Genomic DNA, 13,196 nt, shown 5'->3' with positions numbered 1-13,196 from the left:
TTTCTTCTTTTGGCACACATGTCTGACCTCCCTCCCTCCTTCTTCAAAACTGAAGCAATAAAATTCCAGGATTGAACGTTGGCTTGTTGAAGGATGCATGCAGCATGCAGGGCCTCTAGGCGCCTGGAATTAAACTGCACGACCTAACCTAGGTTGGACCTCCTCTCCCTGGTTGGTTGGGCTGGTCGGCACCTGAACTAGACTAGCCTAGCCATTGAAGGATCAATGACAGCGCTTGCGGACCGTTGCAGCTTGAGTCTAGTCTAGAATGGTAGAGTACGTAGGTAGCCAGGCAACTATCAATATGTATATCTACATTAAAAGCCTCACCACTCGAGCCATTATAATCTTTCCTTTGCTGCACACGCGTTGCCAGCATTCCCTCGTGATCCGTTCATTCGTTCTCTATTGTTGATTTTTTTTTTTCGTGCCTCGAGGGCCTTTTCTTCTTGCCATTCCAGCCTTTTTTTTTTGCCTTGAAGTCTTTCACTACCATCCTGCAGAGCAGATTACCATTCATTCCTTTATTCCCGATTTACCCAACTCCAACTTTTATCTTTAGGAGGCTTTTTGCTCTTTTTCATCACACACCTCAGCCACCATGCTCTTCACCTTCTCTGCCGCAGTTGCAGCCTATGCTACGCTCACATCGGCCGCCACCATAAAACACTTGCCTCGTACAGTGACGTCGCTAAACGGGGAGGCGACGGTCGAGGCGCACCAGCGGGACAACGGTGCCACCCGGGCCTTTTCCAGCGTCCAGATCAAGGTACGAGGCTAGAAGAAACAAAAAAAAAAAAAAAAAAAAAAGTTTCTAACAACACCGCTGCAAGACTCATTTTCGCTAACCACTTTTTTCGCGTTTCAAATGAGCAGACGTCAGATGGCAAGTGTCTATCCGTCGACAAGTTCTCAGGCGACTTCCGGGCCAACCTCACCCCAATCCAGGTCTCCGAGTGCGGGAGCACAGACGGCCAGAACTGGGATGTCATCACAAGTGGGCTCCACAACGACGTGCCTGGGTCGGCGCTCGTCGTCAGCACCCTGACGCAGGCCTGCTTCAACTTTGACCCTCGCCGCAAGGCTGGCAACCAGGCTCTGCTGTTTTCGTGCGGCGGCCGCGCCGACGGCAGTGGCAAGGTGACCAACTCGCAGCTGTTTCCATTTACTGGAGGCGCGGGCCCGCTCACGTTCCGTCCCGACAATTCTCCAGAGACATGCTTCACGGTCAAGGGCAATGTCATTGACGTCGCGCCCTGCCAGACTGGCGATGCCAGTCAGACTTTCACTCTGGGCGGCGCCGCAAGCAACGGCAACAATAACAACGGCGGAGCTGGCAGCGGCGAGGCAGCAAATCCCACCGGGACCAAGGACAGCAGCGCAACGGCGAGACCCACAAGCCGCCCGGCGACGGAGCAACCCGCCGCAGCGCCAACGGCTGCCCCGGGAAGTGGCGGTGGGAGCGGTGACGCCGTCGTGGCAATTCCTAACCCGACGGCCGCCGTGCCCGTCTCACGAGCAGGTGGGACCCTCAACCCGACCGCGGCTGCAGAGGCCAACGAACGGGACAGCACGGCGACGCGAGCCTTCACGAGCGTCTCTATCCAGACGTCCAGCGGCAAGTGCCTGTTCGTGGACCCCACCGCCGGCGACTTTCGACAGAACCTGATCCCCGTTTCCCTGGTGGACTGCTCCGGCACCCCGAACGAAAAGTTTGATCTGATAACGGCCGGCAAGCACAACGACGCCAAGGGGGCCGCGCTTCTGGTCAGCAGCCTGACCAACGGCTGCGTCTCCCCGGACTCGAGGAGGCAGCCGGGTGACACGGTGACCGTGTTTAGCTGTGGCGGAAGGGCAGCTGGCGAGGGTGGAACGAACTCGGGGCAGACTTTCCCCTTCAACGCGACACAGACGTCCTTTGAATTTGCCCCTAGGAGTGATAACGGGAAGCTTTGTGTCATTCCAGGCAACGGTAGGCTTGAGGTGGGACCGTGCCCGGCTGATGGGAGCCAGATTTTCAAAATTGTCCAGTAGAGCCAGGTAGGCTCTTGAAACTAGAGCGCATGTACTTATATGGGATCCATGGAATGTAGAACAGGGTCTAGCTTACCATTCTTGTCGGGCCGTGAAAGTCTATAATATCTGATTCTTTGTCAAATCGTCTCGTCCAAAGGTCCATTCAAGAGACCTGATAACGTCTTCTTTGCCTTGCAGGTAATCATACAACCATTTTTATATCATAGTAGGCAGTCGCCCGAAGACGTTGAAGCAGTTACGTCCTATGCAGCTTTCGCCTTTCTCCTTGCCCGTCTTCGTCGCTGATTTTTGTCTTTCTTCAGGCGGATTACCAGGTGCTTATGCTTGAGGGATGTGAGGCTTTCCCAGATAATATCCCTCATAACGAACAGACAGGTCCCAAAGGCGGCAGGAATGGCTATTTTCCAACTGTGGCCCACGAAATGTTGGTTAGTATGCGTGCACAAGCTCAGATTATACCATGGCCGTGTCCTTGGTGCATGGTCCCACAATCCAACAGGGCAAGGGTTGCTGCTCACAAATACTGAACATCGTATTTCAGGACTTCAAAAGGCTCAAAATTCATACCAAAGTAACCAGTGATAAAGGTCAATGGGAGAAATATTATCTAAAGAACTAGTGTTAGACATGCATCCACCTTTCCTCGGCCGGTCAGGAGAAGGTTGCCAACTTACAGTCATCAACGTCAACTGTTTCAGACTCTCATTTTGATAAGCCGAGATGGTATTAAAGATGAGGCCGATCATACCGTCGGCCTGAGTTCGCAGCTGCTGGAGCGACTCGACGATGAGCACGGCATGATCGAGCACGTCACCCAGGTACGTGTGGGTCAGGGGGGTAATGACAACACCGGTCGATGGGTTTTGCAAATCAGTCGCGGCGAACTCGTGTAAGAGTTCAGACTTGTGATCCCGCAGCGAGTTGATCAGGGATATGATGGGATTCACAAAGCTGACTATCTTGTTCAGCTCGCCGACTGTGATGTACAGCTTCTTGGCTTGTGGTTGCAGGTCTTGTCAGAACCGAATAAAGACGCGAAAGTAGAGAGGCGATGGTCAGTGCAGCACCTACTGTGAGTAATGTTAGGCCTTGTGAGCACATCAAGTTCCAGGTCCCCAATCACATCGGCATATATCCCCGTGAGTGGTATTGCCAGGTCGATGATTGCGTCTAGCAGAGCTTGTCCGATCATGGAGGCATCACACGACTGTCGTAAAACAGTGTCCGGTGTGCTGAGCCGAACCAGAATGGGCTCCTCAACCTGCTGGGCAGAGAATTCGAAAAATGAAATTATCGTATTATCATTAGTCATAAAGAGGGAGACTTGCTCGGCCATCACCGCAAGCTTTCTCTCGGCTAGAACGGAAAACTTCTCCATGAAGTCACTCCGAACATCATTGGCACCATGGTATCGCTGCAAGGTCCGGAGGGTGTTGGGCTCTGACTTTTGCGAGAATCCTGTCTGCTGCTTTTTAAGCTCTGGATCACCAAGACCGAGCCCGTTCTCCATAGACTTTATAGACGAGATCTTTTCATCGCTTTTGGTCGCTTTGCTGGACCACCAGCTTCGTATCCTCTGGGGCACTGTGGCTGCTGGGTCAGTTGACCATACACGCATGGTTGAGCAGATGCGGGAATGTGAGCATATGTGCATGCAGTCTTTGCCTTCTCAACTCACGTTTTCTCTTGCTTCCTGAAGAGCTCGTGTCGCTCGCATCACGATCCGTGTCGTCGTCGGAACTTTCGCTCTCGCTGTCTTCGATGTGGACGAGCTTCTGCAGGCTAAGGATGATAAATGCATGGTTTGCAAACCAGTCCGCTTTGGTGCGGTTCCGAGTGTTCATGATATCTTCAATGGCCAGCCTGTGAAGGTTCTTGTGCTTCCCCAGCGCAGATATAACGTCCCAGCTCAGTCCATTCACGTTGATCCAGCGGCATTTTGACCACTTGGGCTGTGGCTTGTCCAGGAATCTCACGAGACTCGCATTGTCGAGGGTATGTTGCTCCATATGCGACTGCGAAAAGTCCACCACTGTGATCTGACACGGGTGTTCCAGGTTCGGCATCGAATCATGGCCACCGTTGGGCTTGCGCGGATCGACGCCCGGCTCAGCCCCCGGGTGCCAACCCGTTCGCAGCTCGTAATCCTCAAAGTCCTCGACGTTGCGGAAGGTCATGGCGCGGTCGCGACGGCGTATCGTCATGGGCGAGTAGGATAGCTGCGTATCAGACCTAGCCGGGCCAGAAGCTTTGCGGACAAAGTCGGCCTCGTTGGTGTTGATATGAAGATCATAGTGGACCCGAGCAGGTTCGGTCGGCAACGCGGGGGCGCTTAAGGGCTGTGTCGGAATCTTGTGCGATGTCGCGGGGGAGGATGAGCGAGACGGATTTGTCGCGTTGCCAGAGGCAGATGAGACGGCAAAGTCCTGGACGTTGGGCGCGTTTCCAATGGGGGCGGGCGCGTCTGCATCCGCATCTTGTTGGGACATGGCTGTGGTGTGTAGCTTGTGAGTTGGTTATGGCGACGGAGTGAAGCTAGCTCGTTGCTTTTTGCCGTTGACTTGTGATGGGATTTCGTCCTTGGCTTGGGGAAGGATTATTCTATAAATCAAACCATGATGTCTCGCAATCGTTTGTTTATGGGGTAGACTTCGTGTCATGCCCAAGGTACCTACCCGTCAGGCTCTTATCCCGTTTGTAAAATGACCTAACCAGAGCGCGATGGACAGTCGCGACGGCCAAATGTTTGTTGCAGGAGTTTACAGCCCCGCACAGACCCGGCGTGGGGCGGTTTCACGCTATGGAAGTAGCAATAGGGGCTGGGCACCAGTAAATCCTCACAATCCTTTACCGACGCCGGCTTACGTGCGGTTCCATGACGACGATTGTCACAAAAAAAGAAGAAAATATCAGATGGCATGATTCGTGCGACTAACTCATTCCGGGGCCTCTTCTGGAGGGATAGAGCTATGTAATAACTTGATGCTGGGACTAGGCTAACGAAATCCACAAGTACTCCGTAGGGCTGAGTTGGGCGTTGACTCGCCCTGGCCCACTGCAAAGGTTTAGTAGAGTCCCTGCCAACATGCAACCCCAGGTGCCGTGATCTTTGCCAAGTCGGTCGCTACCGAACACTAGACCCACCACCAACCGACGACATAGAATAGATTTCTTGAACTATTTGTTCAATCTCTCGACGTCCAACTCTGACTGAAATTTTCTGAGCTTACATGATGAGAAAAGACGTTCTGACGTCACTTAATTTTTTTTTCTCACGAGGGGTCTAATTTTTATGGGGATACACTGGTATATTTCCTCTTAACTGCTGGTTGAACCTTCTCAGGTGGCTGCGGCTTTGGTCTGGTTAATCGTGATGGGGTTGATTTGCCTGAGCTGCATTTGCAGCCAAAGCAGGAATACGAGAAGCTATCAGGATGGTACACTTTTGGCATCCGCAGCCACCTGACCATGATCACTTTGCAACGAAAGTCAATTAGTTGATCAAGTACCTACATAACAAGTCTCCGAAGTCGGCAGTAATTTCTGGGGTAAGCACAGGTTGCATTTTTGTCTTACCTACTCGGTCGTACCGCTGCTAAACCCTCGTACACAATCTACACGTGCTTTCAGTATCACCAACGGGTCGACCACGATGGCGCAAGACGGATTACACGGCAAGCAATCTACTAGAGACGGGGAAAATTCAGGCCGTAGTAAAGCCGTTAGTTATACCGCTAAAATCATACAGACATCATCAGTAACACTAGCAAACCGCACCTGGCACTAACATTGCGGGCCGTATACCCCGTGGCCAATCATTGACTGTATCCATATTTGAACATGCCACCGTCGATGCGGGGAAGAGCTGAAAGTATTGTGCCGAGTGTTTTCTGAATACGAAGTATTACCACCATACCATCAGCATGGCATACAACACGACGGCACCCCTTGGGTGCGGCTGGAGTTTGTCCACAGATATCCGGCTGCCTGTCTAAGGTATCGTTTGAGTCTTGTAGCCGTCGTGTTACTGGTTTGAAAAGTAATTACTATGCATAGAATCAGCTGTGATTACATTGCACATCCACGGCGAGTTGCACTACGCAGCTTACCCGAGACAATGTCACGACTATATAAGGGCAGGGAGCAGCCGTGGCCCAACATGGACTCTTGAGATATCCAAGCGTCACATCTACGAGCATAAAGTCCAGGGCAGAGCTTCAGCCACTATCAATATTACAGTCTCATAGAAAACACCCTCTCATCGCCACCATATCATCAAAGTAACCATGAAGTCTCTCTTCCTGACACTTGGTCTGCTCGGCCTTAGTACCTCGGCTCTTGCAGAAACTTGCGGCGATGCCAACTACGACCCCAAGAGCGTGAGTCTTGCATCTCCTCTTCCTCCAAATACAAGTGAATCGTCACAGCTCATCCAACACCACGTCTGCAGTACATCTGCCATAATGGCAACTTCCTATGTCCCGTGGTCAACGGCGAGGGCCTCTCGTACTGCAACGGAGCCTGCTACTCCAAATTCATGTACCAGTGCAACTCGGGAATCCTGGGCCAGCTCCCGCTCCTGGACCAGGGCTCCAAGTTCTCCCTGACGGCCTGGAACCCCGCCTTGCCCTCCGTGCACGGCAAGCCCATCGCCAACTCTGGCCGCCACTGGTGGGTCGGGGGCGAGACGGCCAGCTACTGCCCGGACGTCGTCGAGGGCCAGGGCGGCTGCCCTCCCGGCAACGTCACCTCCATGGTCTACTCGGGCGGCATGAACACCGTGGTCCCCGGCGGCCAGCTGTACTACCTCAACGCCAACTGGAGCGTCGAGGTCACCCAGGCCCACTCGGCCTACATCCCGTCGGGCAGCACCCTGGGCGGCATCGTGGCGTACAAGGACGGCGGGTTCATCAACACAAACGGCCAGGCGACCGGCTGGGTCGCCTGCCCCAGTACGGCAAGCGGCGGTGGCGGCAACGACGGGCGGTGGAACCTCGTTGCGAGGAATACTTCGTCAGCTGATTCGCTCAAGGGCTGCACGGGCATCAACCTCCAGGTCAACTATCTCGGTGACTCGAGCGCGCCGGCTTCGGCCTGGCAGTATATTTGAAATTTTAAAGAGTGGGCTTCAACAGCCTCCTTGATCCGGCTATGAGACTGTGGGAAAAGTAGTGAACGGCCTGATGGGAAGAAAAAAAAAAAATAACGGTCATTTCAGGCCGTAGCGATACAAACTCTGCTCGAATTTATAGCTCTGGGATAGAACTAATGAGCTACGTTTTACGGCATTCAAGCTTTTTCAAATATCGAAAGTTGTAAGACGCCACGACAAAGTCACAACGGGATTACATGTAGGCAATAATTTCTCACATTCACAACATTGATTGAATATTTACACATTCAAGCCACGGTGGGCACCCAAGAGCCGAGAGGGCAACAATGCTGTGAAAAGCTGCGCCTTGGATATGGGATTCAGGGGCCATCGTGCTGCCTGCCGTTCTACTCGGCCCAGGACATGCCTCACCCCATCACTGCTGGACAAAGTTCAGCACCGTCTTGCAAAATTCCTCAAAGCCATCGACAAAGACAGCATGTCCAGCGTTCTTGATGACGACCAAGTCCACCTTCTTACCCTCCTTGCCATTCTTCCGGAAGCTCTCCTCGATACCCGCCCTCAACTCCTCCATCTTGACAGGCAGATCGGCATCATTCTCACCCACAATCAGCAAGGCATCCTCGCAGCCCTTGCCCACCTCGGCCAGCAGCGGACGCAGGTCAAACGACTGGCTCCGCAGCGCGGCGGCGCAGGCCTCGAAGCCAGCGACCGACGTCTTGAGCATCAGGTCGCGCATGCGGGCGGCCTCGGCCTCCTCAGCCTTTAGCCACTGCGTACCGAACCAGCGCTCCAGCGTGGCCTGGACCTGGGTCTCGACGTTGCCGGCGGTGCGAGCCTGCTGCACGCGGTCGGCAAAGGCGTCGGGGGCGCCGGCGTTGACGGGCGACGCATAGATGGTATCGCAGACGACCAGGTGGGAGACGATGCCCGGATGGCGGGTCGTAAAGTAGACGCCCGTGGCGGCGCCCATGGACACGCCGACCCAGGCGTGCAGGTGCTCGATTCCAAGGTGGCGGAGCAGCTGGGCGACGTCGTCGGCGATGGAGGCGAAGGTGGTGGTCTCCGGGTTGCTGGGCGCGGCAGAGGAGCCGTGGCCCGGCTGGTCGTAGCGGAGGACGCGGAAGCCGGCTGCTTGCAGGACCGGCGTCACGCGGTCCCAGGCCCGATATGAGGTGAGGAGGGGGTTGCTGAGGAGGATGATGGGGAGTGGGGTTGGGCTCGGGGTCAGGTCGTAGGCCATGACGCGCGAGTCTGGGAGGGTGAAGGTTGACATTTTGGGCGTTTTTGTTGAGCGTGATTAACTAGAGTGAGTGTGAGAGTGGTCACGGCTGTGTAACTTGGCCTCTGAAATAGTTCGACTATATGTGTTGATATATGGATGATTGCGGGGATCAAAGAAAGTGTTCAATGGGTTTGTCCGGTAGTTGATTGGTTAGTTGATTCAAGGCTTGCCAACGTAACATGTATGGTTGAACTTTTTGAAAGTCCGGATTTGGTCATGGTGATGTTGGAAGACATGGCCTACATAATGAGGGGCAACTTGGCAGAGGGCATACAGTACAACAACAGCCGGTCGTAATTGTTGGTGACGTCTGGTCTAATGGTTATGGCATCTGATGCCTTGACCCCACAACCAGCAAAGCACGCAATGCTGGGGAGCCCCACAACTGTACCCAACAAGGGCTATAGTGCAATTAGTGCCTGCTGTATTGGGGGGTTTTTTTTTTCAGGTCGTGTACCTGGCATCTAACCTTCTGTAGCGGAGGTCGAAACTTGAGCTCACTTTCTTTCCTTTGCTCTGCACAAACATGGATCGTCGTGTGCTGGACATGGCCAGAGTTAAACTTTCCTGGCATTATCCTTCACTCCGGGGTGTACATGGGGGTCCGGTGCTACTTCAGAAAGAGAAGGAAAGATGAAGGTAAGGAGTGAGAGAGGAAAAAAAAAAAAAAAAAAAAAAAAAGTTACAGAAAAACGTATCGAACAGGAAAAATGAATACAGCAGCCGCCAAAATAGAGGCAATGGGCGTGTCCTCCGAGAAAAGAGCAGGTTTCACAACTTGCCTCGGCAGGTCATAAAGTTCAACAGTCGTCTTCCGAACCCATGTTTTTTCTCACGCCCAGCTTCGCGTGATTCGGAAACTTGGCTGACGCGAGCCTGCCCTAATGAAGGCTTTTGCTCGCTAGGATTCTCCTGCCTGAAAATTTCAGCGTCTTCGTCGTCTAGGACATCGTCCAACATGGAGTCCTCTGATCCCTCTATCGCAATGGGCTTGGGCTTGGGCTTGGGATTGTTTGAGATTTTATTGACGCGGTTGACAACATCTTCCTGAGGAGCCTCTCTCCCCAGAAGGAATAAGTCAAGCCGCTGTATCTCAGCATCGTCAATTCCCTCCTGGACCACTCGATCGAGCTTTCCGCCATCCCATGCAATGCCATGCCAGAGCAAGACTCCAATCACGCGGTACTTGGCGAGGTCTTCGTGAAGAGTCGACGTGAGTGCCCCTGCCCAGCAGAGGTCCATCTCTTCCCAAAAGGCCTCTCTTAACTTCTGCACGTCTGCAAAATATCGAAACACGCTCATGGGCGGCGGGTACTGCGTGCTCGAATCTCCTCCCGTCGACTCGCCCAGGAACTCCTCGAGCCCGTAGAGCTGGATACCCATGGGGAGCCACTCGGCTTCGGCCCAGTCCAGAATGCCCGAGATTCGCGGACCTTGAGGATCGATCATGATGTTGCCGGGAACGACGTCACCATGCGTCAAGACCCAAGACGTTGTGCTCTTCATCTCGCGCAGGTGGTCTAGGGAACTCCTCGCGAATGGTTGAAAGCGTTCGGGTAGTCTGTCACGAAGAATCTCGAGTCGGTGCTGGAGCGAACTACCGACGCGGCCGAGGCTCGGCGGAGGGCTTTCGACTCTCTGGCTACACCCTTTCGCCACGAAACGGGCAAAATCTCGGACCAGAGCTTCCCTATCGGCATACTGCCGGTTTTGAGATTTCTCCTGGCTTTCGAGGCGGTACTGGGCGAGGGATACACCGCCAATGCGGTCATGGACGTAAAGGTTCATGCTGACTGGGTTCGCCAGGTCTACAGCAATCACCTCGACGGACCCCAGATACTCCGTGTTTGGCACTAGGTCGGCATAGACCTGTCTTGCCTGCTTGATAATGTCCAAATCCAGAAAGTCGGTGCCCAGACGATATTGGAGCACTTTGAAATCGCCAGCAAGCAGCGAATAGGAGCATCCGCCCTGGAATGGAACAGGGCGGATCGCCTCGGTCGGGTATCTACGTCGGGCGATGTCGTTGCATTTTTCTTCTATTATGGCGGCCGACTCTATACTGTTTGTGCCTTGGGTGATGAGGTCACCTTGGCAGCTTGCGCTAACGCGAGCGAAGAAATCGGCTGAAGATGATGCCATTATGGCGAGTAAGCTTTTGGCCCATGAGTTTCTTAGGCGTTTGCTACAGTAAAGTATGCAACGACCCTTTGGCTAAAGTACTACGAAAGTTTTGAAAAGATCTGAAGACAAACCAGGCCATTGCCCCCCCGAGCTCTTTTTTTTTCTGGTTAAATTCAATCAAGTCCAGATCCCAAGTTGAGCACATCCACGTGTTCTCGGCTACAACACAACCACCCAGCTTCCCCGCCGTTCTTGGGAGAGCCACAAGGGTTGTACTGCGTGTAAGTCTAGACTAGAGCTCCCAAGCGATTTAAATCCTTGCAAATACATGCAGCTTATGGCGTTTATCATCCCACCCTCCTGCAGTCTCCGCATGACTGCCAACGTCGAGCCTTGTGCTTATCAACCTGCTCCTGCACGCACGTGTCTTGCGCCTTGCAGAATCAAGAATTAAGCTTGGCGGTTACAGCGGGTAACCAAAATCAATTTGATCTTAGATTTATTTGCCTTTAACAGGTAGCACATCTCGACATTCTGTATTCAACGTCTCCCCAGACAGGTTGTTATGCACAAGTAATAAACAGCAACTTGATTTTCCGCGGCAATTATGCCAGTCTCTTACTTCTGGAGCTATTATGATTTGCATTTAGTTTTCTACATGTGCGTATGAAATGCGTCATGACAAGGCGCCAGCTATTCATTTGTCAATTTCCACCTGTATTCCTTATTCAGGTTGATGGTGCTGACTCCAATTTGTGCTTTGGTCACCTCGTTCACCAGCTCCAGAGCATCACCGGTGCCTTTGTTGTGAACAAGGCCGACAGTATCACAAAGGCTTGCTCGTCCATGTGTGCAAAGTAGGATGACCATGATTAAATTGTTCTCATTGGGAATTTTTTGCACGTTCTAGTTGCCTTGCTTGCTCGTAGCACATCTTATACGGATTATTTTTAATACATAGGCACCTCTCCCTGGGTCTTGCGCAAAAAGCTTCAGCCCTCTCGCTGGCACGATCAATCACCTAGGACTCCTGGAGAGGAAGGGGGTTGTACTGGAGCTGTGGTGATTGTAGTTGACTGACTGGCTCTTTACGCACGACCAAAGATTCTACATGAGTGCATGACTGTGTATTATTAAGCATACTACTTCAAAAAGGCGTTATATGGCATATATTTCGAACTGAATGCCTCGACAACATCATGCCCGAGGATTTTCCAACCGGGGAATGGTTCCAGTGCCAGCCATGCATTTTCCTCTCTTGCGTACCATGAACCCTTGTTGTTTTTAGCAGCTTCACGAACTTGTATAAGGTTGGACGGCCACAACCCGGTGTAGACATGATAAACATAGGATTCTTGAGGTGGCAAAATCGAACATATCTGAACGGCATAGCGGCGATTGCTTGCGAACGTTACGAACGGGGTTCTCTCGTTCCATGGCTCTAATCTAGTATCTACAGCAGTCACATGTTTCCGGTAATCGATGGAATGATTTTGGTCCCTCGGGATGACTGGCGCCTCGAGGCGCAAAACCGTGTTTTGTCAATATAAGCCGGATCTCTGGTGTCGGCCCGATAAAGAAATTTCGGAGGGGTGTCGTCTGCAACGCCAATGGAGGCAATGGCGAAATACAGCATAAAAAGCTAAAGTACACCTTTGTTTTTCCTCTCCCTTCTTTTTCTTCTTTGGTTTGAAACGCATTTGTGTGGGACAGATCAACGACTGAGTGGCAGTTTAGGTACCCGAATGAGGCATTTTGTCAAGTATTGAGAATAGAAAGGGAAAGAATACAACGGGAGATCCCGCTGCGGCCCCTCTTTTTTTTTTTTTTTTTTTTTTTTTTTTCTACTCTTTGTTAGTCTTTGTCTACCCATGATATAAGCCTAAGTAGGGACATGCCTGGCTCCCGAGGTGCGGACATATATCCGGTCAGACAAGGTAGACATGGGGATACATGCATGTTGCACGAGTCCGTAGAATTTTTGAGATTAAAGTGTTCGTAATTAAAGGAAGTATGCGCATTACATGAACGGTAATCTGCTATTCTATTAAAAGGAATAGTTCTCCTATTTATATCTTTGAAGTCAGTGCATAATGACTAAGAGAGAACAAGTGTAATGTAATGTTACATCTAAGTAATGTAATTTTGCCGTTTTGAACAATGTTCGCTTAGTTGACTCGGTGTACCGTAGTAAACTAGTGCTCAATGCCGCAAGTTTGAGTTTTTTATTTTTTATTTTTTTCTCTCTTCTTTTTTTCTGGGTACGGTGTAACGGCGTGTGATCATGGCTTTCTCTACTTCTACGATGATGGTAGGGGTGATATTCCACGCCCCTACCTGGTACCCTCGCCCCGGCTGTGGGTACCGAAATTTAAATTTGTGAAATAGGATTTACAGTACTTACTTGCCTTGATATACTTTTCTTTTTTCGTTATTACTACAAAAGGTTTAGTCTGGCGGGAACTGCTGGCAACAGGAACTTAACTCCCCGGGGAATGGTTACTAGGGCAGCTACCAGAGTAGGTAGTCATGTCGAATAGTATAGTCTCTAAAAATGGAAATCTTGATCGCGCTATTTTTATTGTACTGTGTTATCCTCCTTTGAAGTGACCCCCTCGTCTGTCAACACTTTGAGTG

At 51.8% G+C, this 13,196-nt stretch overlaps 5 protein-coding genes across 5 annotated transcripts; 2 read left to right on the top strand and 3 right to left on the bottom strand.

Annotated features, from left to right (window-relative positions):
• Positions 1-601: 601 nt before the first annotated feature.
• On the top strand, positions 602-2,034 carry PpBr36_03614 (uncharacterized protein; the record flags this gene model as incomplete). Its single annotated transcript, XM_029890785.1, has 2 exons — positions 602-769; positions 877-2,034. The coding sequence occupies 2 exons, from the start codon at positions 602-604 to the stop codon at positions 2,032-2,034; spliced, it is 1,326 nt and encodes a 441-aa protein (XP_029753318.1).
• Positions 2,035-2,279: 245 nt separating this feature from the next.
• On the bottom strand, positions 2,280-4,526 carry PpBr36_03613 (uncharacterized protein; the record flags this gene model as incomplete). Its single annotated transcript, XM_029890784.1, has 5 exons — positions 2,280-2,445; positions 2,556-2,644; positions 2,712-3,034; positions 3,109-3,621; positions 3,716-4,526. 5 exons carry the CDS (start codon positions 4,524-4,526, stop codon positions 2,280-2,282), a joined length of 1,902 nt encoding a protein of 633 aa, XP_029753313.1.
• Positions 4,527-6,323: 1,797 nt separating this feature from the next.
• On the top strand, positions 6,324-7,147 carry PpBr36_03612 (uncharacterized protein; the record flags this gene model as incomplete). The annotated part of the gene is made up of 2 exons (XM_029890783.1): positions 6,324-6,416; positions 6,488-7,147. 2 exons carry the CDS (start codon positions 6,324-6,326, stop codon positions 7,145-7,147), a joined length of 753 nt encoding a protein of 250 aa, XP_029753312.1.
• A 418-nt stretch (positions 7,148-7,565) lies between these two features.
• PpBr36_03611 (uncharacterized protein) lies at positions 7,566-8,426 on the bottom strand (the record flags this gene model as incomplete). Its single annotated transcript, XM_029890782.1, has 1 exon — positions 7,566-8,426. The coding sequence occupies one exon, from the start codon at positions 8,424-8,426 to the stop codon at positions 7,566-7,568; it is 861 nt and encodes a 286-aa protein (XP_029753315.1).
• A 780-nt stretch (positions 8,427-9,206) lies between these two features.
• On the bottom strand, positions 9,207-10,577 carry PpBr36_03610 (uncharacterized protein; the record flags this gene model as incomplete). Its single annotated transcript, XM_029890781.1, has 1 exon — positions 9,207-10,577. The coding sequence occupies one exon, from the start codon at positions 10,575-10,577 to the stop codon at positions 9,207-9,209; it is 1,371 nt and encodes a 456-aa protein (XP_029753314.1).
• Between the last annotated feature and the right edge of the window lie 2,619 nt (positions 10,578-13,196).

The sequence above is a fragment of the Pyricularia pennisetigena genome, chromosome 3 (assembly GCF_004337985.1).
Source record: "Pyricularia pennisetigena strain Br36 chromosome 3, whole genome shotgun sequence".
NCBI lineage: Eukaryota > Fungi > Ascomycota > Sordariomycetes > Magnaporthales > Pyriculariaceae > Pyricularia > Pyricularia pennisetigena.
Note: the sequence above shows the minus strand (reverse complement) of the source record. Positions and strands in the feature narration are given on the sequence as shown.